We start from the raw sequence: 27013 nt of genomic DNA, 5'->3' as shown, positions 1-27013 counted from the left end.
CACTTTCGAATACCCGGAGTGTTTTGTTACGTTTCAAAAGTAATTTCTAACTTCATTTCTTTCCCTTTATTTGCAGGAATATGTCGGCGGCGTGGTGTCGTACTTCTATTATGCTTACTTTAATAGTTATTTTATATCGTGTGGTTTCAGTGTAGGGAATTATTGCAAAGAGCTATCGTGTTTTTCTACTTTAACAAAATGATATTCACCAGCACTTCTTTTTGTATTTGCAGGCAGCGTGGCGCCAACTCGTCTACCACTAAGCTTTGATATTCAAGATCGGCTAAAGTCGCACATAGCCACTAAGTACTCTAACGAGTCACAGCATCCACGACCTTTTCATTCGGCCAGACAGCCTCCTATCGGCAATTTACATATGTCGAGACAGCAACATCCTAAACAACATCTCACCTACATGTTCTTAACAACAAACTTTGCAAGTCTTTTGTTATTTAATGAACTAACTGCGTTTTTTTTTTGTCTTCCACAGTATGTAAAGGACTACAGCCACGGAAAGAAACATTTCTTCGAGCGAGCTCAGAAGGTATACTTCGTGACAGTGGACTGGAGCCTCTCGATTTCTCGACCGATCTCAGGAGGTATACTTCGAGACAGCGGACTGGAGCCTTTCGACATAAACTGTAAGTTCCTTCCTGTCTGTGAAAGTAATTTGTCCTTTTGAGCTGCGGTATTACGACCACAATTTTCAGTTTTACACGCGCAAACAAAGCAGTAATAATATGAATCACTTTAGAATTAAATTTTGTTGCCTATACGTTTGTCCAATTTCACCATGTTTTTGTTTAATGCGTTTGAGTTCTTTTTGGTACATTGCCAATAGGTACATTTACGATATAAATGTTGTCGCATGTCTCCTTTATTCATGAACTTTTCAAATTCAAACAAATGCTTACATTGTAAGGACCTCTGTTTATTCAAATTCGCCATTATGTACATTTTGGATGCCTTGTTTGTGCGATGCCACATTTTATTTAATATGCATAAATCGTGGGGCTGAGTTAGCTGACCACAAGCATGTATTTGTCGCAACACTAGATTTAGTCAAAGCATGAAGGCCTGTTACATTTACTGAGAGCATAAAGAACAGTTAGGATAAGGTGAGACCGACGACTTTCAGTGCAAAGTTATACATCGGCAAACTGTGCATGTAGGAGGAAAATGTAGGTAGATTTACGATATAAATGTTTGCGCATGTCTACTTTATTGATGGCCTTTGAAAATGCGAACACATGCTTACTTTGTAAGGCCTTGCTGTTTAATGCAATTCGTCATTATGTACATTTGGGATGCCTTGTTTGTGCGATGCCAGATTTTATTTCATATGCTCAAATCGTAGGGCTGAGAGTTAGATGGGCACAAGCATGTGTTTGTCGCAACACTCGATTTAGTCACAGCATGAAGGCCCGTTACATTTACTGAGAGCATAAAGAACAGTTAGGATAAGGTAAGACACGACGACTTTCAGGGCTAACTTATACATCGGCAAACTGCATTTAGGAGGAAAATGTTTGCGCATGTAAGTTTAGCCCTTTCTGTGAAAGTAATTTGTCCCCTTTTTTAGTTCATATGCTCAAATCGTAGGGCTGAGAGTTAGATGAGCACAAGCATGTGTTTGTCGCAACACTAGATTTAGTCAGAGCATGAAGGCCCGTTACATTTACTGAGAGCATAAAGAACAGTTAGGATAAAGTGAGACACGACGACTTTCAGTGCAAAGTTATACATCGGAAAACTGCATTTAGGAGAAAAATGTAGGTAGATTTACGATTTAAATGTTTGCGCATGTCTACTTTATTGATGGCCTTTGAAAATTCGAACACATGCTTACTTTGTAAGGCCTTGCTGTTTAATGCAATTCGTCATTATGTACATTTTGGGTGCCTTGTTTGTGCGATGCCAGATTTTATTTCATATGCTCAAATCGTAGGGCTGAGAGTTAGATGGGCACAAGCATGTGTTTGTCGCAACACTAAATTTAGTCATTGCATGAAGGTGAGACACGACGACTTTCAGTGCAAAGTTATACATCGGCAAACTGCATAAAGGAGGAAAATGTTTGCGCATGTAAGTTTAGCCCTTTCTGTGAAAGTAATTTGTCCCCTTTTTTATTTAATATGCTCAAATCGTAGGGCTGAGAGTTAGATGAGCACAAGCATGTGTTTGTCGCAACACTAGATTTAGTCAGAGCATGAATGCCCGTTACATTTACTGAGAGCATAAAGAACAGTTAGGATAAGGTGAGACACGACGACATTCAGTGCAAAGTTATACATGGGCAAACTGCATTTAGGATGACAATGTTTGCGCACGTAAGTTCAGGCCTTTCTGTGAAAGTAATCTGTTCTTTTGAGCAGCGGTATTACGAGCACATTTTTCAGTTTTTATACGCGCAAACAAATCAGTAATAATACGTATTACTTTAAATTTAAATTGTCTTGCATATACATTTGCCCAATTTCCCCATGTTTTTGTTTAATGCCTTTGAGTTCTTTTTCATACATCGCCAATAGGTACATTTACGATATAAATGTTTGCAAACTGTGCATTTAGGATGAAAATGTTTGCGCATGTAAGTATGCCTTTCTGTGAAACTAATTTGCAGTAAGAATACGTATCACTTTACAATTCAATTGTGTTGTATATACATTTGGCCAATTTCACCATGTTTTTTGTTAATCCATTTCAGTGATTTAGGTAAGACTAATCTTTCACACACACACACATATATATATATATATATATATATATATATATATATATATGTTCAGTTACAACTTTAGTTCACAAACTGCTTTGCACGATGCGAGAAATTAAATAAAACACTGGCAACATTCCTTCTTTTATTTTCACTACGTGCATGCGCGGATTTCTATATTTTTAAAGGCACATACAAACCAGTAACGTGACGCAAATAATTGCCATACTATTACATTAGAACGCATTAATCGCTAATACGCAAAGCTTTAGCTAAGATTCAATTTGCACAGTTTGCATGAGAAAATCACTGCTTTTTTTGCCTGCACTCATAATATTTTGCTAATGCTATTTTTGTTTTGTAGGGTAAAAAAGTACACGTTTGTTGCAACTGACCCATCGACTACACAATTTGAAATTCGTTATATAAACACGGTATGTTAATACTTTATTTATTTTACTTAATACATTTCTTTTTTTAATAATTGCTGTTTGTACTGAGCATTCTTTGCTGTATACTTATACACAAAATTTCGCTCATAAAGCACATCTTATGCTTTTGTACAAGAGCGCCACTGGTAAAGTTGTAGTCAACAGAGAAGGAAAACTTATAACAAACACTTTTTTTACAGGTCCCTGTAGGGAATGCTTTGACTCATTTACCACACGCAATATACATAGATCTCTTTATTTCCTGCCTTCCCTTTCAATTTCTTTCTTGCCTTTCCTTATGTCTCTCTTCTGCATTTACTCTGCATCTCCTTCACAATTTTACATTCAATGTCCTTTCTTTCACTCTCGCATTATTCTTCTCTCCTTTTCTCCGACTTTCTCTTTCTTTTGCTCTCCTTCTCTCTCCTGCATCCTCACTCTTCTGCCCTCACCCTATATATTCATCCCCACCTTCTTTACAGGTCCCGGCAGCAAATGCTTACATACTAAGCTAGCACATGCAACATACATACATTTCACTCTCTTGACTTTCATTTCAATTTTGCATTTTTGCCTTTATCTCTTTTGCATTTACTCTGCATCTCCTTTCCCATTTTGCCATCAGTCTTTCTCTTTTATTTACTCCTGCTCTATTCTTCCCTCACTATTACACCTACTTTCTTTCTTCTTCTCTTCTCCCTCTTTTTTTCATGCCCTCTCTTATACCTTCTCTCTCCTGTTTTAATCTTCTTTCCTTCTATCATGCACACTTTCTTTTACTCCATCTCTATTCAGCTCTCACTTTTACCCATCCTTTTCTTCTCTCTCCTGCTCTCTATTTTTTGCGTCCTCCCCCTTCTGCTTGCTATCTCCCGACTTATCTATTATGCTTATCTCTTTTACCTTCTCTTTTCCTATTCCTTCTATCTTTATTTCTCTCACTCTCTTGATATCTTAACCTTTTGCCCCTCTTCTTCCAGACACTTTCCACCACTCCTTCTTTCTCTCCTTATATCTCGCTCTTTTGTATTCCTTCTTTATTTCTCTCAATTTTGCACATTCTTCCCTCACTATTACACCTACTTTCTTTCTTCTTCTCTTCGCTCACTTTTTTTCATGCCCTCTCTTATACCTTCTCTCTCCTGTTTTAATCTTCTTTCCTTCTATCATGCACACTTTCTTTTACTCCCTCTCTATTCAGCTCTCACTTTTACCCATCCTTTTTCATTGCTACTCTATAATACATAGTGCTTCTAATTCTCTATTTACAACTTCTAATATACTTCACACAAATGTCCTCACTCTTTTCAAACTTTTGCTAACAGTATATTTTACTTTTACAGGACAAAAAATTTGCCATTTGGTGCAACTGCCCCATCGAGGACACATCTTTCAAATTTGTTCATTCAACACGGTACGTTCATACTTAAAACTTATTTTACTTTAGGCATTTTTGGGTAGTACTTCCTGTCTGTACTGGACATTCTTTGCTAGATTATTATACACAAAAGTTTGCCTCATAAACAACATTTAATTTAGTTTGGAGATGAAAGCAGCACTGGTGAGGTCGTAATCAGGAGAGAGGTCAAAGGTAAAGGAAAACTTATAACTAAGACTTTGTTCTTTCTGTCTGTACTGGGCATTCTTTGCTGGATATACACAAAAGTTTGCCTCATAAACAACATTTGATTTAGTTTGGAGATGAGCAAATGATTAGATACTGAGACAGCACATGCAACATATATACATATCCTTCTCTTGCCTTCCCTTTCAATTTAGCATTCTTGCCTTTCCTCTCTCTTGCATTTACTCTGCATCTCCTTCATGATTTTGCCAGCAGTCTTTCTATTTTATTTACTCCTGCTCTATTCTTTCCTCACTTTCTCCTACTTTCCTTCTTTTTTTTCCTCTCCCTCTTTTGCATCCTTTCTCTTCTACACTCTCTCCTGTATTCCCCTCTTTTCTTTCTTTCTATCATGCACTTTCTTTTACTCACTCTATTCTGCTCTCACTTTTACTCCTCCTTACCTTCTCTCTGATGCTCTTTCTAGCTTGCGTCTCAGCTTGCTCTCTCTACTTATGCTTGCTCTCTCCCTACTTATCTATTATGCTTATCTCTCCTTCCCTCTCTTTTTTCCTATTCCTTCTATCTTTATCTCTCTCCCTCTTGCTCTCTTACCTTTTGCCCCTCTTCTTCTTGCATACCCTTTCCATCTCTCTCCTTTCTTTCTCTACTTCCTAAATGTAGCTGTCTCTTGAATTCATTCTTTATCTCTCTATTTCCTGCGTCCTTTCTCCTTTCTGCTTCCTCTCTCCCTTTTCTATCATGCTTATCTCTCCTGCCATCTCTTTTCCTATTCCTATCTTTATCTCTCTCCCGCATGCTCTTACCTTTTGCCCCTCTCTTCTTCTTGCATACTCTTTTTATCTCTCTCCTTTCTTTCTCTCCTCCTTATGTTGCTATCTTGTATTCCTTCTTTATTTCTCTTTATTTTGCCCACTCCATCTTACATTCACAATCTTGTGCTTTTTTTCATCTATACTCACCTTCTTTCTTCCATCACAATCTGTTCCCTCCTGCTCTCTTTATTGCTCTCCTATATATATCTCTCCTTTCTGCTCTCTCCTTCTCCCTACTACCCCTTATTTCAACTGCTCTCTCTTTCCTTCTTGCTCCCACTCGATTATGCTTCTCTTTTTATCTCCCTCCTTTCTGCTCTTTTCTCTTTGTCATCAATCTCCCTCTTGCACCCTCTTCCAACTGCTCCATTCTTACTTATTTGTTGCTCATGCCCTCCTTCCCACCCTCTCTTTACCTCATGCATTTTCTCTCTCCTTTGCTCTCCCTTTTGCCCTCTCTTTTACTTTCACTTTCTATCTCCTTCCCTATGTTGTTCTCCATTTCCATCTTGCACTCCTCTTTCTTGTCCTCTGACTCCATTCTGCACTCTCTTCTCTCTCCTTTTTGCTCTTTTTTCTCTCTCCTGCACCCTATTCCATCTCCTCTCTCTCCTTCCTTCTTCCTCCCTCTCTATCATGATTATTTTTGTATCTCCCTTCTGCTATTTTCCCTTTGCCATCACTCTCCCTCTTGCCCCCTCTTCCAACTGCTCCCTTCTTAATTCTTTCTTGCTCATGCACACCCTCCCTTTAACTCCTGCTTTCTCTCTTCCTTGCTCTTCCTTTTGCAGTCTGTGACTTTCACTTTCTATCTCCTTCCCTATCTTGTTCTGGCTTTCCATCTTGCACTCCTATTTTTTGCCCTATGCCTCCATTCTGCAGTCTTTTCCCCTTTCTACGTTCTCTCTCATGATCTCCATTATCTTGCATCCTCTTTACTTCCTTAGCGATCATACTTCTATCTCCTGCACCCTCTTTCTCTTTCTCTATCTTCTTTTTACCTCCTCTCTGCGTACTCCGTTCTTTTTTTGCACTCTCTCTTCTTTTTTTAAATTACTTCTTTATTCTTTCTTCTATATATCTCTCCTTTCTGCTCTCTTCCTTCTTCTTCCTGCCCCCTATTCCATCTGCTCCCTCCTTTCTTCTTGCTCCTTTTCTATCTATCATGCTTCTCTGTCCTGCACTCTCCTTCTTTTCTAATACTCTCCGTGTTCCTCTTCCTCCCTATCTTTCATTCTTCTCTCTATCTCTTTTATGCTTTCTTTTCTCTCTACCATACCTCTCTCCTGCACCCTCTTCCATCTGCTCTCTCTCCCTCCCTCCTTGCTCATGCCTTACTTCTTACTCTTCCTTTACCTTCTGCCTTTCTTCTTACTCCTGCGTATTATCTCCTTCCTGCCTTCACTCTCCATCTCTGTCCTTAAAAGATACCATCTCTTACCTGCAAGAAATCCCTTGTATCATGGAGACGGAGACAGACAGCGAGCCAAGGATACAGACCGGAAATTGTTACCCCCACCGTGCCGTCGCAAAATACCTGCAGAGAACAAAAAAAAATACGTGATTAAACATTTCGGATGGGGCATTCAAAAAAGACAGTCATTTATATTACAAAAGACATCATCGCTTACCTGCAATTTGTTCCGCCACAGACAAAGAAACCTGATACGTCATCAAAGGCAGGTCCCGGCAATGCCGGGCTAGAATCGGGGGCGTTCCCGGCGTCGTTTTGTCGGCAAAAGCCAAAGAATCTTGAACGCCCCTGAGTCTGCTTTAAATTGACGGACAGGCCCCTCGTCCAATGGCTAGGCTCAATTTATGGAGCCAGACAATGAATGACGAGGGCCGACCCAAACTCACACTACAGTTCTCATTAGGTTTTGGCCTGCGCAAAAAAGCTGCTCCCTTTGCGCCCTGCGTCCTTTCTCCTTTCTGCTTGCTCTCTCCATCCTTTTCTATCATGCTTATCTCTCCTGCCCTCTCTTCCTATTCCTTCGATCTTTATCTCTCTCCCTGTTGCTCTCTTACCTTTTGCCCCTCTCTTCTTCTTGCATACCCTTTCCATCTCCTTTCTTTCTCTGCTCCTTATGTCGCTATCTTGTATTCCTTCTTTATTTCTCTTTATTTTGCCCACTCCATCTTATATTCACACTCTTGTGCTTTTCTTCATCTACCCTCTCACCTTCTTTCTTCCATCCCTCTCTTTACATCATGCTTTTTCTCTCTCTCCCTTGCTCTCCCTTTTGCCCTCTCTCTTACTTTAACTTTCTATCTCCTTCCCCATATTGTGCTACATTTCCATCTTGCACTCCTTCTCTTTCTTGCCCTCTGACTCCATTCTGCACTCTCTTCTCTTTTCTCTCTCCTTTTTGCTCTCTTTCTTCTTACTCTTGACCCCTATTCCATCTGCTCTCTCTCCTTCCTTCTTCCTCCCTCTATATCATCATTCTTTTTTTATCTCCCTTCTGCTATTTTCCCTTTGCCATCACTCTCCCTCTTGCCCCCTCTTCCAACTGCTCCCTTCTTAATTCTTTCTTGCTCATGCACACCCTCCCTTTAACTCCTGCTTTCTCTCTTTCTTGCTCTTCCTTTTGCACTCTGTGACTTTCACTCTCTATATACTTCCCTATGTTGTTCTGCCTTTCCATCTTGCACTCCTTATATTTTTGGACCTCTGCCTCCATTCTGCAGTCTTTTCCCCCTTTTACGTTCTCTCTCATGATCTCCATTTATCTTGCATCCTCTCTACTTTCTTATCTATCATACTTCTATCTCCGGCACTCTCTTCCTCTTTCTTACTTATCTTTCTCTAACTTCTTTTCACCTCCTCTCTGCATACTCCGTTCTTTCTTGGCACTCTCTCTTCCTTTTTTTAATTACTTCTTTATTCATTCTTCTCTATATATCTCTCCTTTATGCTCTCTTCCTTCTTCCTGCCCCCTATTACATCTGCTCTCTCCTTTCTTCTAGCTCCTTTTCTATCTATCATGCTTCTCTGTCCTGCACTCCTTTTTCTTTTCTTTTTCTCTTTCTAATACTCTCAGTGTTCCTCTTCCTCCCTATCTATCATTCTTCTCTCTATCTCCTTTATGCTTTCTTTTCTCTCTACCATCCCTCTCTCCTGCACCCTCTTCCATCTGCTCTCTCTCCCTCCCTCTTGCTCATGCCCTACTTCTTACTCTTACTTAACATTCTGTCTTTCTTCTTACTCCTGCGTTTTATCTCCTTCCTGCCTTCACTCTCCATCTCTGTCCTCATCTTGTATTCTCTTTCTATTTTGCACTCTTTGACTCACTGTCTCAGTCTCCATGGTGCAAGGACCCCCATAGAGAGAGATGTAGATGGAGGGCAGTAAGAAGAGAGCGGTTGGAAGAGGGGGCAAGAGGAAGAGTGATGGCAAAGGGAAAAAAAAGCAAAAAGGAGAGGGAGATAAAGAATAAGGATAGATAAGGCAAGAGAGAGTATGCAGAGAGTGAGCAATAGAAAAAACAGATAAAAAAGAGAAAGTTAAAAGGATAAAAGAGGGAGCAAGTGCAAGAGAAAAATAGTACATAGGGAGGAAGAGAAAAAAAAGACAAAAAGAAACGTAAGGGTAGAATGAAGTCAAAAAATCCTTTTCAAACTTAAAAAAAAACCGGTCATTCAAAAGAGACAGTCATTTATTTGTTACAAAACACATCGCTTACCTGAAAGTTGTTACGCCAAGGAGGAGACCCAACACGGAAACACTAGAGAGAACAGCCCAAAAAAAAAACATTATAAGAATATAAACAAAATAGTTAAACACCTGTAAGAGAAATACTAATTGCATTACAATTTAAAACGCATACCTGAAATCCCTTGTGCCATGAAGACAGCGAGCCATGAATCCCAACACAAAATGCCGACCGGAAATAGTTACTATCTTGCACTCTTTGTTTCCTATCTTCTATCACAATTGTACACTTACTTTTCGTCTTCCCTCTCTCTTCCTCCCTCTCTTCCTCCCTATCTACTATTCTTCTCTCTTGCACATTCTCCCTGTTTTGCCTTTAACTTTTTCTCTTTTCTATCTTTTATCTGTTTTTTCCTCTTGCTCACTCTCTGCATCCACTCTTTCTCTCCTTCCTTATCTATCATTATTCTCTTTATCTCCCTCTCCGCTTTTTCCCCCTTTGCTATCACTCTTCCTCTTGTTTCCCCTTTGCTATCACTCTTCCTCTTGCCCACTCTTCCAACTGCTCTCTTCTTTACTGCCCTCCATCTACATCTATCTCTATGGGGGTCCTTGCACCATGGACACTGACAGCGAGCCAAAGATCTCAAGACAAAATGGCAACAAGAAATACTTGACCAACCCTGCTGTCAAATACTGCAACAAAAGAAAAATAAATTTAGTCACATTCGGCGCATTCAAAGTGACAGTATTATCAGCTTTACAAAACACAACAGTGCTTACCTGAAAGTCTTTACACCACTGAGCTGGCCCTCTTGCTCCTGCACTTTCTTCCATCCATTCCTCCTTCTTGCTCATGCCCTACATCCTACCCTCCCTTTTTCTCTCTCTCTCATGTCCTCTCTCCTTCCTGCCTTCACTCTCTATCTACGTCTCCATCTTGTCTTCACTTTCTATCTTGCACTTTTTTTACTTGCTATCTTCTCACTACATTCTGCACTTACTTCTCTTCTTGCTTTCTAGCTCTCTTGATCTCCTATGTGTCTCCTCTCTTCATCAACACTTTCTAGCTACTTTGTGTGCTTTACACACATTTTTCCACTTCAATTTACTAAGTTAGTGTGAGCATCCCTATAAGGCTATATAGATGATGTTAACTATAGTGTTTATTTAGGAACACTATGCAACAACTATAGAACACCCTGGACAAACGCAATGACTTATATTTACAACTAATTGTGTGAAAGTTTTATATGTTTGTCTGCTATTTCTTTTACAGGTGCACAAACACTCCGCAATTAGGAGTATTTTTGGAATGAGCAATTGCTCTTCCCCCTTTTTTTTATGCACTAAATCATTTTTTGGATATTTTCACTTTCACGCCCCCAGGTCAGGGTGGGCGATTAGAGAGTCCATACCGCCGGGGTATAATTCTGTTATTATAAATGCCTAAGTAAATGTAAACAACTGTAAAACATGAAACATGTTGACTGACTAATTAGTATTTTAAATTAACAAATCCATTACCTTGGGCATTAAATTCAGACACATAACTCTTTCATTTGTATACTAAGCATCAAGAATTATAGATTTTTACTTACACATTAGGCAGTTTTAATTATAAAACTCACAACATGCCTTTTTCACAAAACCTGCTCCGCAGTCTTCTGGCGTCGTAGCACACCAAAGAGGCATTCGGCCTCTTTGGTGGGGCCCAATGATGAAGCATGACACTGACTAGGTCGGTGTGTGAGGGCTTTCTTTTCCACCTAAAGTGAGTGTGCAATTCCCCAGTTGCATCACTCAGTCTCTGTGGCAAATTCAGATGTATTTAACGTCTCTTCTATTGTTTATTTAGATTTAACAAGAGATTAAGTGTTCCTTAATCTCACTACCTCTCCTATTCCTTTGTACTTGCTTAAAATTACAAACAATGCATCTAATACACTCTTTACAACTTCTCATAAAAATCACTTCATGTAATTTACATTTCTATTTTTTTGTAGCTTACATTCTACACCTCTATATATCCTCTCTTCCTTATCAGACTTCTCTCTTTTCCTTATCTTTCTCTTCATCTTTCCACTACTCTTAATATTGCCTAACCACCCCTCTTTATTAACATCTCTTCTTCCTGCCCTCCATCTCTCTCTATCTTGCTCACTTTATCCTCCTTACTACTATACATTACTAGTTACTCTATACTACATACACTTCTAATACTCGATTTACGACTACTAATATGCTTCACTCAGTCCACACACATACTACACATACAACTTCTACACATAGTCTTGAGTATCGAGCCGCTTTTATTATATTAATATGTCAACTCAATATTAATGCTTGTTTCATTCTTCCTTAGATTGCCAATTGATTGAATAACATCAGACGTTCATAATTGTTTGACACAACATCAGTGAAAACATCATCACGGTAAAAGTATCTATTTTGCTTCTGTATTGACTTGTAAGTATAGAAATAGCAAGGGAAAAAGCAAGACACATATCAACACACACGTGTGTATATATATATATATATATATATATATATATATATATATATATAGTATATACTTAGAATTCGAAAAGATAGTATAAAAGATTTCCATAGGTAACATTAATCTTAAGAAAAAAAAATAGTTAACAAAAAAGTAAAAGTAATTGCTTTTTATTTTGCTACCAGCTCCAACTATAAAACAAGTCCAAAACAACAATAGAGTGGATTTAGAGAAAAATAAACTAGACAAAATCAGATATATAATTAGTTATTAAAAAAATTATATATATATTTATATACTTAACATTGAAAATTATTTCTTTTATAAAAACAATTGCTAATTGTTTGGAAATATATACAATTAGAAGTATGTTTTTTAAATAAGCTATCAACCTGTAACTTGGAATATATTTAACAGTAAAATAACTATATATATATATACATATAAATATATCCAATTATATATATATCCAAATATATATATATATATATATATATATATGCTAATAGTATAACTTATAGCTAGTACATCACTAAAATTGTAAACAAAATACATCTAAATCTGCTATCTAAAATACAAAGCAAAAAAATAGTGTTCAATTAATTGCCTTGCATTATAGTTAACTACAAAAGAAAATATAAATTAGCTATAGATATATATATATATATATATATATATATATATATATATATATAGAGAGAGATTAAATAAGAGAACGAAAATAGACTCGCGTATAACAAAAAAATCTAGCAATACTGTAGCGATATCAAATTATTTCATAAATTAGATTAGCTAAGATGCAAATACTAGCAGCAGATTATCATCAAGGTCATGACAAATTTACATGCAATTCTAGAGGTTATCAATGCTTGCCAAATAGTACTTTTGCAATTATACACAACTATTACAAAGATGCACATACATGGACTAAAGAAGACTTGCATTACATTATGAAATTAGGTGATGCTTTATATATAGATATGCATTTACTTAATAGCGAACAACTTAGGCATCCAGATGAGTTACCAAATTTTATTGAACACAATACTACTATCTATTCTCTTAAACTTAAAGAACCTTATTATGGAGACATATTACAACAATGTGACCCTTCGTTTCCAAATCTCAACAAAATATTAAAACCTGCACTTGATTCCAACTCCGGTGTTATACTTTGCATGGAAATTTATGTTATTTCCATTTTTAAGAAAAATGATTCGTACTTTGTATTTGACTCACATAGTCGTGATAAGACTGGAATGCCTCATCCAAATGGAACATGTATTACTATACAGTTCACATTTGAAAAACTTCTAGAGTACATCACTAATCTGGCACACTATCTTAAGAAACCAAACCTGAATTGTGTGCCGTATGAATTAACTCCAATACAAATAAGTACGATTACAAAAGAATCACTTCAAAAAGCAATGGTGCGTCATGAAAAAAATAAGAATGCAGTAGCACCGAAATTTTTTTATGTGTATTCTACTAAAGGTAGTGAAAATTTTTTCACACAAGCATTTGAAATGCGTATAGAAAATGCCAAAAAAATCATTCAGAGATGTCAATCTAAAAAAAATACTTTTTGGAATAAGGAACAGCCATTAGCATTTTTAGATAATACTCCTAGTACTAGTACGTATTCCTGTGCAATTATCACTACAACAGGGCCTAATAATCAATCTAAAAAGAACAGCAAGCAGATCAGCACAACACAATATACTAATACACCAGAAGAGACTACTCCTACTGACACATATGCAAGTATACTTAAGAAAACACTTAAGAGCAACACAGAAAGACAACATATTAATAGCACACACATAAATGTACAACAAACAATACCAGCAAGTAATTTAAATACCAACACATATTCTACTAATGTAATTAATAACACACACATAAATGTACAACAAACAATAAACACAAGTAATGTACATACAAACACATATTCAAGTTATTACTATAATACATATAAACTTATTACTGGAAGTAATGACAGTTTACTTCATGATAATATACACAATAGCACATTGCAGAACAAGGAAAGTAGCACAAATAATACCAATATAGATTCACATATTTTAACACAAACACCACAAGAAATTCCCTTTTTACATAACACACATCCACAGGAAAAAAATACACATAGTGATAAAACTATTCACTATACACATTGTCTTCAAAATAGTATATTTGCTATTCTAAAGAACTACTGTAAACCAGCATATATTTGGGATAGTGTAGACTTGCACTGTATTATGAATCTTGGAGATGCTTTGTACACTGAAATGCACTCTGTCGATGAACAAGATTGTATGCAACCTCTAAAGTTACCAAATTACATAGTTAGCAATGACATAATCTATTCTACAAAGCTCAAAAAATGCTTTAGCGAAGAACTAACAAAATCAGCACAAACTTTACATAGTAAATTTATATCTGCACTAACTTCTACAATTAATTCACAAACTGGTATATTGATCTCTATAGGTAGATATATATTTTCAGTCTTCAAAACTATACATACATACTCTCTATTTGATTCACATAGCCAAAATGAAAATGCAATACAACATCCTAATGGAACATGTATTGCTATCCAAATTGACTCTATTAATCTTATTATAGAATACATCCTAAAGTTAGGCAATAGAGAACAAATGACTAATTCTGAGAGTATTATTTTAGATTTAACTACTGTGAACATAACAACAATTAGCAAAAAAGGATTATACCAAACACAACGGAATCATAAACAAGGAAATGTAAAGTCTAGAAAAAGCATATATGTTCATACGACACATATATCTATAAATGCATTAGGGGAAATTCCTTCAAATAACTTACAAGTAGAAAATACATTAATAAACACACAAAAGAGCAATAGTCAAGACAATAGACTGCATGTAACAGAAGACAGTTATTTAGATTCACACATAGCTCTTAACAATCCTGAGATAATAAACACATTAGCAGCTGATGTTGAATCACTAATTCAAACAACCAATATAGAAATTCTAGAAATAAACAGTAATAGAAAAAGAAAACGGACACAAAACAAAGAGAATGAACTTAATCATAGAGATATAGCAGGTCAAACAACAAATGATATAATTAGGATATTTCAGGAAGAAATAAGATATGGACCTGAGTACACTTGCACTATTTGCAATCAACTATGGCATAAGCAAAGTCTTCAAAAAACAAACAGTATTAGTAAGAGAGCTAAATTCATAGAATGTAACATTAGCAAATACAGAACAGATGAGATATGCAGAACATGTTACACATATATATCTAAAGACAAAATACCTCCATGTTCAGTATATAATGGGATGACATTTCCTGATATCCCAGCAGTCTTACACTTGCATAACTTAGAAGAAAGATTAGTATCACCAAGAATACCTTTTTTACAAATTAGAACATTACCACGTGGATTCCAAAAATCTCTATCAGGTGCAGTAGTAAATGTACCTGCAGACGTTATGACAACAGTAACTGTTTTACCAAGGCAAATTAATGATAACATGACAATTCCAATAAAATTAAAAAGAAAATTAAGTTATAAATCTTATACCCATTATGAAAATGTTAGACCAAACAAAGTAAAACGTGCAGCTTTATATTTAGCCACTACTAGCACTTTGTTTCAAGAATATGGAATCACTATTAATAAAGATTGGGATTATACAACACAAGATATACATTCTTGTGATGAGACTTCAGATACAAGTTATATGTCAGATTCCTCAGACAATATTCCAGCAGGAAATTTAGATACTATGTTAGATAATGAAACTATTACTACAGAAACAAATAATATTTTAAGTTTAGCCCCTGCAGAATATAACACACCAAGAGGCTTGTATGAAGACAAAGATTCTGAATATTTGGCATTCCCAACTATATTTTGCGGAAAACGAAGGCCAACTAATAAAGAAAGGCATGTCCCAATACATTACAGCACAATCTGTCAATCAGAAGTAAGAAGTAATGATCTAAGAGTAGCAAAGTGTGCTACTAATCTTTTCTTTAAATTAAAAACATTACACATTAAACAATTACAGAGCAAAATATTTATATCTCTTAGGAAATACTTTAATAATGGAAACATTATAACTGCCAAAGACATAAAAGATAAATTAGATACAATTTTACAGTATAATGAAGGATACAAAATACTTAAAACTATCCGTAGTTCACCACCATATTGGGAGCAATGCAAAAAAGACCTTTTTGCTATGATTAGACAATTAGGATTACCAACATTTTTTTTAACTTTATCTGCTGCAGAAACGAAATGGTATCACTTAATTAACATATTATTACGTACAGAAAAAAGACCAGAATGCACAAAAGAAGAATTTAAAAATATGTCATGGGAAACAAAATGCAAATTAATACAGCAAAATCCCATTACATGTGCAAGACATTTTGACTTCCAAGTTAGGAAATTATTTAATTCTATTTTATTGCATGAAAGTAATCCGATTGGAAAAATTATTGATTACTTTTATAGAGTGGAATTCCAACAACGGGGATCACCACATATACATGCTATAATATGGATAGAAAATGCTCCACTATATGAAACTTCTGATAGGAATGAAGTCACTACTTTCATAAATAAGTATGTTACATGTGCAAAAACACAAGAACCAGATATAGAGTCTTTACTACCTCTACAAAGACACGGCCATACCAAAAACTGCCGTATCAAACATAAAAGAACATGCAAATATCATTATCCCAGATATCCAATGCCTGAAACTTTTATACTAGAACCAATAGAGCTAGACAAAACAAATAACGAGCTCTTACAGCAAATTGAACTAATACATCTAACTATAAACAGCCAAGAATTTTCAAATTATACTTTTGAACAGTTTTTACATTCAATGAACATAGATCTAAAACAATATACTTTATGTATACAATCTATTATAGAAAAAAATACTATTTTCTTGAAAAGGACACCAGCTGAATGCTTTATAAATAACTACAATCCAACTATTTTGAAAGCATGGCAAGCAAACATAGATATACAATACATCTTAGATGCATATGCATGTGCTGTGTATATTGTTTCATACATTAGTAAATCACAGCGAGGAATGAGCAAATTAATTGCCCAAGCTGCTAAAGAAGTACATGCCAATCCGAGTATTAAAGAACAACTTAAGCATATAGGTAACACATTCTTAAACTGTACAGAAATAAGTGCCCAAGAAGCAGCATATCTAATACTACAAATTCCTTTACGGAAAAGTTCAAGATCTTTTGTATTTATCAATACAAGTCCTAATGAAAAGCGTACATACTTATTAAAAGACATCGAAACTATCAATTCTTTACCAGATGAGTCTTGTAAAATACAATATGATAATATTATAGTGAGGTACAGCAAACGCCCTGTAAAATTAGAAACATGTACATTAGCTGACTATGCATCTATGTATAATGAAAAGAAAAAATGTAAAGGAAAAGAAGAAACAGGCCATGACAATTTCCTTATTGAAAATAACTTTCATAGCTCAGATGACGAAGAACTTGAGATAAATTTAGTAGACGAAACAAACTGCATAAAAAGAAAAAAAGGAAGAGTAATTCGCTATTGCAGATTTAACATCAAAAATGACTCAGAAAATTACTATAGAGAATTGCTCATGCTTTTTTACCCATGGCGAAATGAACATAATATAATTAATAACAAGGAAACTTATTATGAACGCTATCTAGAACTTAAAAATGCAGTTGATTCAAACCATAATAAATATAATAAACATAATAAACAACTAACAACTAATAGCAATGAAACTAGTATATTAGATACATTGCTACCACCAATAGATACAGAAGAAGATAACACCATATGCCATGAAGTGCAAAATAATGAAAACCCATTGTATGACCTATCATTTGATTTAGGGATTAGAAGTACAAGTAGAGAAGAATCAATAAGCAATAACATAATGCCAAAAGAACAATATGATAGTATAATGCAAAATCTAACAGAAGAACAACTTAACTTTATATATCATCATTTGCATTGGGTTAAAACAAAAGAAACACCATGCTACACATTTTGTACAGGTGGTGCAGGAGTAGGCAAACGTTTCCTTATAACAGCACTTTACCAAACATTAGTGCGTTATTACAATACAAAAGCAGGAGAAAACCCAGATAACATATATGTATTGCTTACAGCTCCAACTGGCAAAGCAGCACATAACATTCAAGGACAAACACTACATAGTACTTTTAAAATACCTATTTCACAAACACTAACTCATAGACAGCTAACTCATGAGAATAGAAGCACACTACAAGGTCAGCTAATGCATCTTAAATTGCTAATAATTGATGAAATATCAATGGTAGGGGCTAATGTATTCAACTTTATACATAATAGATTGCAAGAGATAAAAATGTCTGATCTCCCTTTTGGCGGAATATCTATTTTAGCAATTGGAGACTTTTACCAATTGAAGCCAGTTTTTGACCCATACATATTTGACAACCCAAAACATTCATATAGGCCAGTAAGTACTAATTTATGGCAGACACATTTCAAGTTATTTGAGTTGACTAAAATAATGAGACAACAAAATGACTTGCCATTTGCTGAACTACTAAACAGATTAAGAGAAGGGAAACAAACAAATGAAGATATTATTCAGATAAAAACACGAGAAATAGAGCCACCGGAAACCATTAGCAAAACGATCCCTTACATTATGGGAACTAACAACGAAGTCAATAGCATAAATAATGCAGTTTTATTAGAACATATAACTCATTACCCAGTTTACACAGCTACAGCAATAGATACAGTTGCAGCAGACTTAAGTGAAGCAGTAAAAAAAAAAATACTCCAACAGTTGCCCACAGATCCTACTAAAACAATGAGCCTGCCATCAATATTACATATTGCATTGCAATTAAGATATGATTTAACAAACAATATAAATGTCAATGATGGTTTAACAAATGGTGCAACAGGTATAGTAGAATTTGTAGAAACTATCAATAACAGACCAAATGTTATTTGGATTAATTTTGATAAAGAAACAGTAGGTAAATTAACAAGACAAGAAAACAAACACATATATCACAGTAATATTTTGCCTCATTGGACACCCATTCATGCTATTACACGGCATTTCCAATATACACAGAAATTTATAACTATTATACGCAAACAATTCCCATTGCGACAATCATCTGCAAGAACTATACATAGAACACAAGGAGAAACAATTGAGCCCATTTACATTCACTTTAACAACAGTAAAGTACATCATCTGCATTATGTAGCTTTAAGCAGAGCTAAATCTTTAGACAACATATACATTAGAAACTTTCAGCAAGACAAAATTGCTGTACATCCAAAAGTACATGAAGAAATGACACGTTTAAGAACACACATGCAATTACAAATATCAGTACCACAATTAGATCGCTATAGACAACAGTGTAATATAATTGTCCATAACATACGGTCCTTGCAAAGAAATTACACTGCTATTAAATCGGACCAAAATATCATGAACAGTGATATTATATGCCTCACTGAAATAAACACAACTAGAAAAGCAGGTAAGAATACGTTCTTAATAGAACAATATCACCTAGTATTATTTGATAAATTTCACAACCAGCACACAAAGCATGGTATTGCCATTTATTACAAAAAAAACATGCTTTTATCGCCAATATATCAAACACAACACGAAATTGACTTGTTATTTTTCACTCAGCATCTTAATGATTCTGAATACTTATTTATTATACTGTACAAACCACCACATGTACTTTTGCAAACATTATTACAAGTTTTAAGTAGCATAATTAACTTGTATCCAAATTCGAAATATGTCATCATGGGAGACTTCAATATAGATTTAACACAAATGTCACCAAACAGAACTTTGCTATTAGAATATATGCTACAGCAATTTCAATGCCAGCAAAAAATACAACAATACACAACAGACTACAATTCAACACTAGATCACATCTATACTAATGACAACATCATGCACTACAGTACATTAGAATCATATTATAGTGATCACAAAGCATTATGGGTGGCAGTTTAAAATGCAACAACTTCATTAACATGCGATTTTATTACAGGTAATAGCAAAAGGGGAAAAATTTATGTTCAGAATGTGTACTAACATTTTCTCTCGTTTCAGATGATTTCCATACAAGACCTCAAAAAAATGAAACCTGAAGACAACAAGCCGTACCAAAAAACAATCCGAGCCAACGTTATAAAATGTTCCACAAAAACAAACTATACAAATGCTAAACAAGAGAACAAAGTCATGTATCATCTAGCTCTAGCTGATGAAAGTAGTTGCATTAAAGCAACGTGCTACAATGAGCCATTTTACCAGCAAACTAAAGAAGGACAAGCTATTATGATTCGCAATTTCTTAGCCAAAAACAATGTGATTATCATCACGAAACAAACGAAACTATCACGCATGATCCCCTTAACTATACCTCAAGAAATAATACAGGAGGCAGAATATATCCTACAACCCCCTGCTCCACCAATATCACCTATAAAAACAGTTAAAACAGCTTCACTACGCTCATTAATGAGCATTTCTGGGACTATTGCAGAGGTAAGCTTATAAAAAGAAAGAAAATTATCACACACCCTTTTACACACACACTATATACCAAAAACTCTTGCACACAATACTTACTGCTTTGACCCACTCTCACTCTTTGACCCACTCTCACTCTTTGACAGACTCTCTCTCTTTGACAGACTCTCTCTTTCACAGACTCTCTCTTTCACAGACTCTCTTTCACAGACTCTCTCTCTTTCACAGACTCTCTCTCTTTGACAGACTCTCTCTCTTTGACAGACTCTCTCTCTTTGACAGACTCTCTCTCTTTGACAGACTCTCTCTTTGACAGACTCTCTCTTTGACAGACTCTCTCTTTGACAGACTCTCTCTCTTTGACAGACTCTCTCTCTTTGACAGACTCTCTCTCTTTGACAGACTCTCTCTCTTTGACAGACTCTCTCTCTTTGACAGACTCTCTCTCTGACAGACTCTCTCTTTCACAGACTCTCTCTTTCACAGACTCTCTCTTTCACAGACTCTCTCTTTCACAGACTCTCTCTCTTTCACAGACTCTCTCTCTTTCACAGACTCTCTCTCTTTCACAGACTCTCTCTTTCACAGACTCTCTCTCTTTGACAGACTCTCTCTCTTTAACAGACTCTCTCTCTTTGACAGACTCTCTCTTTGACAGACTCTCTCTTTGACAGACTCTCTCTTTGACAGACTCTCTCTTTGACAGACTCTCTCTCTTTGACAGACTCTCTCTCTTTGACAGACTCTCTCTCTTTGACAGACTCTCTCTCTTTGACAGACTCTCTCTCTTTGACAGACTCTCTCTCTTTAACAGACTCTCTTTGACACTCTCTCTCATTGACCGACTCTCTTGGACAGACTCTCTTGGACAGACTCTCTTGGACAGACTCTCTTGGACAGACTCTCTTGGACAGACTCTCTTGGACCGACTCTCTTGGACCGACTCTCTTTGACAGACTCTCTCTCTTTCACAGACTCTCTCTCTTTCACAGACTCTCTCTTTCACAGACTCTCTCTCTTTAACAGACTCTCTCTCTTTGACAGACTCTCTCTCTTTGACAGACTCTCTCTCTTTGACAGACTCTCTCTTTGACAGACTCTCTCTTTGACAGACTCTGTCTCTTTGACAGACTCTCTCGCTTTGACAGACTCTCTCTTTGACAGACTCTCTCTCTTTGACAGACTCTCTTTGACAGACTCTCTCTCTTTGACAGACTCTCTCTTTGACAGACTCTCTCTCTCTTTGACAGACTCTCTCTCTCTTTGACAGACTCTCTCTCTTTGACAGACTCTCTCTCTTTGACAGACTCTCTCTTTGACAGACTCTCTCTCTTTGACAGACTCTCTCTCTTTGACAGACTCTCTCTCTTTCACAGACTCTCTCTCTCTTTGACAGACTCTCTCTCTCTTTGACAGACTCTCTCTCTCTTTGAGAGACTCTCTCTCTCTTTGACAGACTCTCTCTCTCTGACAGACTCTCTCTCTCTGACAGACTCTCTCTCTCTTTGACAGACTCTCTCTTTGACAGACTCTCTCTCTCTGACAGACTCTCTCTCTCTTTGACAGACTCTTTCTCTCTTTGACACTCTCTCTCTTTGACAGACTCTCTCTCTCTTTGACGCTCTCTCTCTGACAGACTCTCAAACACTTTCGTACACACTCTTTCGCACACTCACACACTTTCACACACATTCTTTAACACACACATTCTGCTACAACACGCTCACACCAACTCTTTAACACCCACACTCTTACACACCAACACTGTAACATAATAAAAAAAATTTAATTACCAATTTTTTGTCTTACAGGAAGAAGAAACAAAAACAATTATTATTGCTGGCCAAGATACAAAACTTAAATCAATAACTGTGAAAGATACAACGGACTCAGTGAAAATAACTCTTTGGAGAGATGCCACAGACTTCCCCATAGAAATTGGATCCTACATAAAGATGACGCACCTGACAGTGCATGAATTTAGCAGCAATAAAATGTTAAACACAACAAGAAATACACAATTTCAAGTAAGTACAAATTATTAAACTATTAATAACTTGCTCTACTACTCAATCTATAATATTTACTTTTTAAAACACTATCAAACTCTATATTCACTAATTACAATTCACTCAAACTCTCTTCTAATACTCTCTATCTAAATCAATTAAGCTATACTACGTATTCTACTAATCACTACTATAAAACTCACTAATACTCTCCACTAATAAATCTACTACTCAATCTTAACTACTCTCTCTTTATTACTCGCACCATAAAAAAACACAATTACAGAAAAATAACATTCACTATTTCAAAATAACTTACTAAGAATGCCCAACTATCACTTACAAATATGACTTTAATACTTACACTTAAGTACACAATTTTGTCGTTTTCAAATTCTCTTTATACTACTACGCCAATAACTTCAATACTCCCAAAAATAATTAACAATGCACTAAAAAAAAAAACACACTCTACTAATAACTCAAACTCAACTCACACTGCACTATTAACTATAATCACTATTTACAATACTCTTCTAAAACACAAAACTAGTACCTACTACTCACTATTTATTAATACGTATTTTTACTAAAGTACCTATAACATTACAAAACAGTCTCTAATCCTCTATTATACACACTATATTATACCTTTTCACTATCTTTACTCACATCTATCTTTTCTTAAACTATCTTCACTACTTATTAACATTATTTAAGCCTGCATATAACAAGAAATTTTTCCGTAGGTCAACACAAGAAAAAAAAAGGACTTCAAAAAAATGAAATTAACTAACTTCTTTTTCCTTCACAGAAAATACAACCACCAGAAGAAGAAATAAATATGACTATATATGGGATAGAAACTGCGCATCAGGAACACTGTACACTAAATGTACATATTGATAACGCCGAAAATTTACAATCAGTAGAAATAAATAACAATGTTCTACTGGACTTCTTCAATATACCAGCCGACATTGACGACATTCAAGAAGCTCTAATGCCTAGCTGGCCAAAAAATGTTAATGTCATTTTTCAAAACGGATACATACTAAAAATACATGAGTTGTAAAAAAGAACACAATACTTTACTGTAAATAGAAGTACAAAAAGAAGATATTCAAATTATGTTTCAGTAAAAAGGCTAAAAATACAGTATTTTAATTAACGTTTAATTTGCTTTCATACAATAATACTAAATATATTTACTTAAATACAATTTTTAAAGCTTTTTATCTTGTCTTTGCATTATTATTTACAGAGTACATAAGATATGTTACTGGCCAATTTTACTTTAAAAAGACTACAACAAATGCAATAATTCTATGTTCTATAGCAAATTGAGCAAAATGCATAAAATGTTACTGTGCACAATTTTTTTTTTTACAGAAGCTACACCACATGCACTCATTCTGTTCTGTAGCAAATTCATCTGTCTTATATCTTGTGAAAGAATGGGAAAATACAAACATCCCACATTCATTAGAACTGCTACTCCCGTGATAATGCTCATATACCTACACTTTCATCCATCCACCCATCATTCATCCCACCACCTTTTCATACATCTTTCATCCATGCAATATTTTAGCCACCCATACATCAGCCACGTTTTATTCCATTCGTCCACCCTTTTATTCTACCATGCATCCTTTCATCCACACTTTCATTCATCCACACTTGCATCTTTCCATCCATACTTTCTCAGCCACACTTCGATCCATCCACCCATCATATAGCCACCTACATTTTCACACATCCATTCATCATTCATGCAACATTTTTATTAATACATCCATCTAACATTTCATTCTACTAACAATACATTCACTCACTTTCAGCTTTACATCCATACATCCATCCTTTACACATCCACCCTTCTATCCATCCACTCATCATTCGTCCACCCACCTTTTCAACAATACATCATTCATCCATGCAACATTTTCTACATCCATCTTAAAATGTCAGTCTCCAATATATATACACATCAACGCATCCATCCAGCAACACATCATTTATCCACCGACATTTTCAAAAATACATCAAACATCCATGCAACATTTTAACTATCCATACTTTCATTCTACCATCCATCCTTCATCCATCCAACGTTTCATCTATACATCCATCCACCCACACTTTCATCCACCCACCCATCATCACAACACATTTTCACACATCCATACGTCATTCATCCATGCAACATTTTATACATCCACCTTTTCTTACATCCGTCCTTCCGTCCACCCTTTTATCCTTCCATGCATCCTTTCATCCACACTTTTATTCATCCATCCTTCAGCCAGCCACACTTCCACCTTTCCATACATCCATCCTTTACTCATCCACCCTTCGATCCATACACCCATCATACAGCCACATAAATTTCCACACATCCATCCATCATTCATGCAACATTTTTTATAATACATTCATCTACCATTTCATTCTACTAACACTACATCCATCCACTTTCAGCTTTCCATCCAGACAGCCATCATTTACACATCCACCCTTCTATCCATTCACTCATCATTCGTCCAACAACTTTTTCAACAATCCATCAATCATTCATCCATGCAACATTTTCTACATCCATCTTAAAATTTAATTCCACAATCTATACACACATCAACACATCCATCCAGCCACACATTATTTATCCACCTAGCTTTTCACACATGCATCATACATCCATGCAACTTTAACTATCCATCCTTTCATTCTTCCATCCATCTTTCATACATCCTTCATCCATCCAACGTTTCATCTATACATCAATTCACCCACACTTTCATCCATCCACCCATCATTCATCACACCACCTTTACACACATCCATACATCATTCATCCATGCAACATTTTATACATCCATACAACCACCTTTTCTTTCATCCGTCCTTCCGTCCACCGTTTCATCCTTCCACGCATCCTTTCATCCATTCACACTTTCAACAATACATCCTGCATCCATCCACTTTTTCATCCTTCCATCCATCCTTTACACATCCACACACCTTTTCACACATCCATCATTCATCCATGCAACATTTTATACCTCAATCTTCAGATTCTTCAGAACTTATGGGGTTTTTCAAACTAGTAAAGTCACTGTGTAATATTGTGCCTATGCATGGTTCTGTGTGGCATCCTCAAGTGCCTTATTGATGTTTTACAACAATACATGCAATCGCATTCTAAGACCTTCACATCATTGTATATGTTTAAAGAAGTTTCGAAGCAGCTGCCTGCATCCATCTAAAAGTGGCTTGTACAAGATATATTTTCATAAGTTGAAAAAAAGGACACAACACTTTACTGTAAATGGAAGTTAAAAAAACAGTTAAATTACGTTTCATAAAAAATGTAAAAGTATTTTCTGTAAAGTTTAATTTGCTTACATACAATAATAATAAATATATTTACTTAAATAAAAAATTTAAACCTTATCTTGTCTTTGCATTATTATTTACAAAAAAAATAAATATGTTACTGTGCAAATTTAGTTTTAAAAAAAATACAACAAATGCACTCATTCTATGTTCTATAGCAAATTGATCAAAATGCCTAACTTATGTTACTGTGCAATACTTTTTTTTTAAAGAAGCTATACCACATGCACTCATTCTATGTTCTGTAGCAAATTCATCTGTCTTATACCTTCAGAAACAATGGTAAAAAAATATCCTACGTTCATTAGAAGTGCTACTCCAGTAATAATACTCACAACAAGATAAAAATTGTGAATACGATACATCATTCATCCTACCACATTTTCACACATCCATACATCATTTATCTATGCAACATTTTATCCATCCATACATCCACGCTTTCTTCCATCCTTCTTCCATCCACACTTTCATCCTTCCATGCATCTATTCATCCACACTTTCAACAATGCATCCTGCATCCCTCCACCCTTTCATCCTTCCATCCATACATCCATCCTTTCAACATCCACATTTCAATCCATCCAACAATCAATAATCCACCCACATTTTCACACATCCATTCATCCATGCAACTTTTAATACATCAATCTTCATATTCTTCAGAAGGTACCTTATTAATGTTTTACAACAATACATGCACTCACATTCTATGACCTTGACCTCCTTGTATATGGTGTTTCAGAAAATTTCTAAGCATCTGCCTGCGGCCATCTAAGAGTGGCTTCAATAACATATATTGTACACCATTGTATAGTTATAATATATTCTTCATAATAAAAAGTTAAAAATAACTCTCCAAAGATTTATAGAACTCTAAGGGCTTACTATACATTGCCCAACAAGGGGACAGCTTTCTGTGTGTGAGCGGGGTGGCTCTAAGTGTGGAGGGGGCTTTGTAGGAGGTGACTCGCAGTTTATAGAAGAGGCTCACAGTCTGTGGAGGGAGCTCAAAGTGTGTGTGGGAGGGCTCGCAGTGTGGTGGTGCTCGCAGTGTGTGGGGGAAGGGCGCAGTGTGGGTGTGTGTTGGGGGCTCATTTGCAAAAGATAAAGCTAGTGCCATTGCAAATAACAATGCCATTTAGTTATGTTAAAAAAAAGGTCAAGAGCTTTGCCAACAGCTCAAACTTTAACAAAGGCAAAACCATTGCATTGTAAATGCTTGTTACTAAATGTAATGTGCAGTCTGGGTATGCCCACGGGGTTCATT

General features: G+C 35.7%; 1 protein-coding gene across 1 annotated transcript; it reads left to right on the top strand.

Annotated features, from left to right (window-relative positions):
• Positions 1-483: 483 nt before the first annotated feature.
• LOC144781408 (uncharacterized) lies at positions 484-25686 on the top strand. Its single transcript, XM_078660242.1, has 7 exons — positions 484-641; positions 3081-3150; positions 4491-4561; positions 11568-11638; positions 19913-20350; positions 22147-22362; positions 23159-25686. Exons 5-7 carry the CDS (start codon positions 19913-19915, stop codon positions 23417-23419), a joined length of 915 nt encoding a protein of 304 aa, XP_078516368.1. The 5' UTR covers positions 484-641; positions 3081-3150; positions 4491-4561; positions 11568-11638; the 3' UTR covers positions 23420-25686.
• Positions 25687-27013: the final 1327 nt, after the last annotated feature.

Source organism: Lissotriton helveticus, chromosome 9, assembly GCF_964261635.1.
Source record: "Lissotriton helveticus chromosome 9, aLisHel1.1, whole genome shotgun sequence".
Taxonomy (NCBI): Eukaryota; Metazoa; Chordata; class Amphibia; order Caudata; family Salamandridae; genus Lissotriton; species Lissotriton helveticus.
This window is presented reverse-complemented; position numbering and strand designations above follow the sequence as displayed.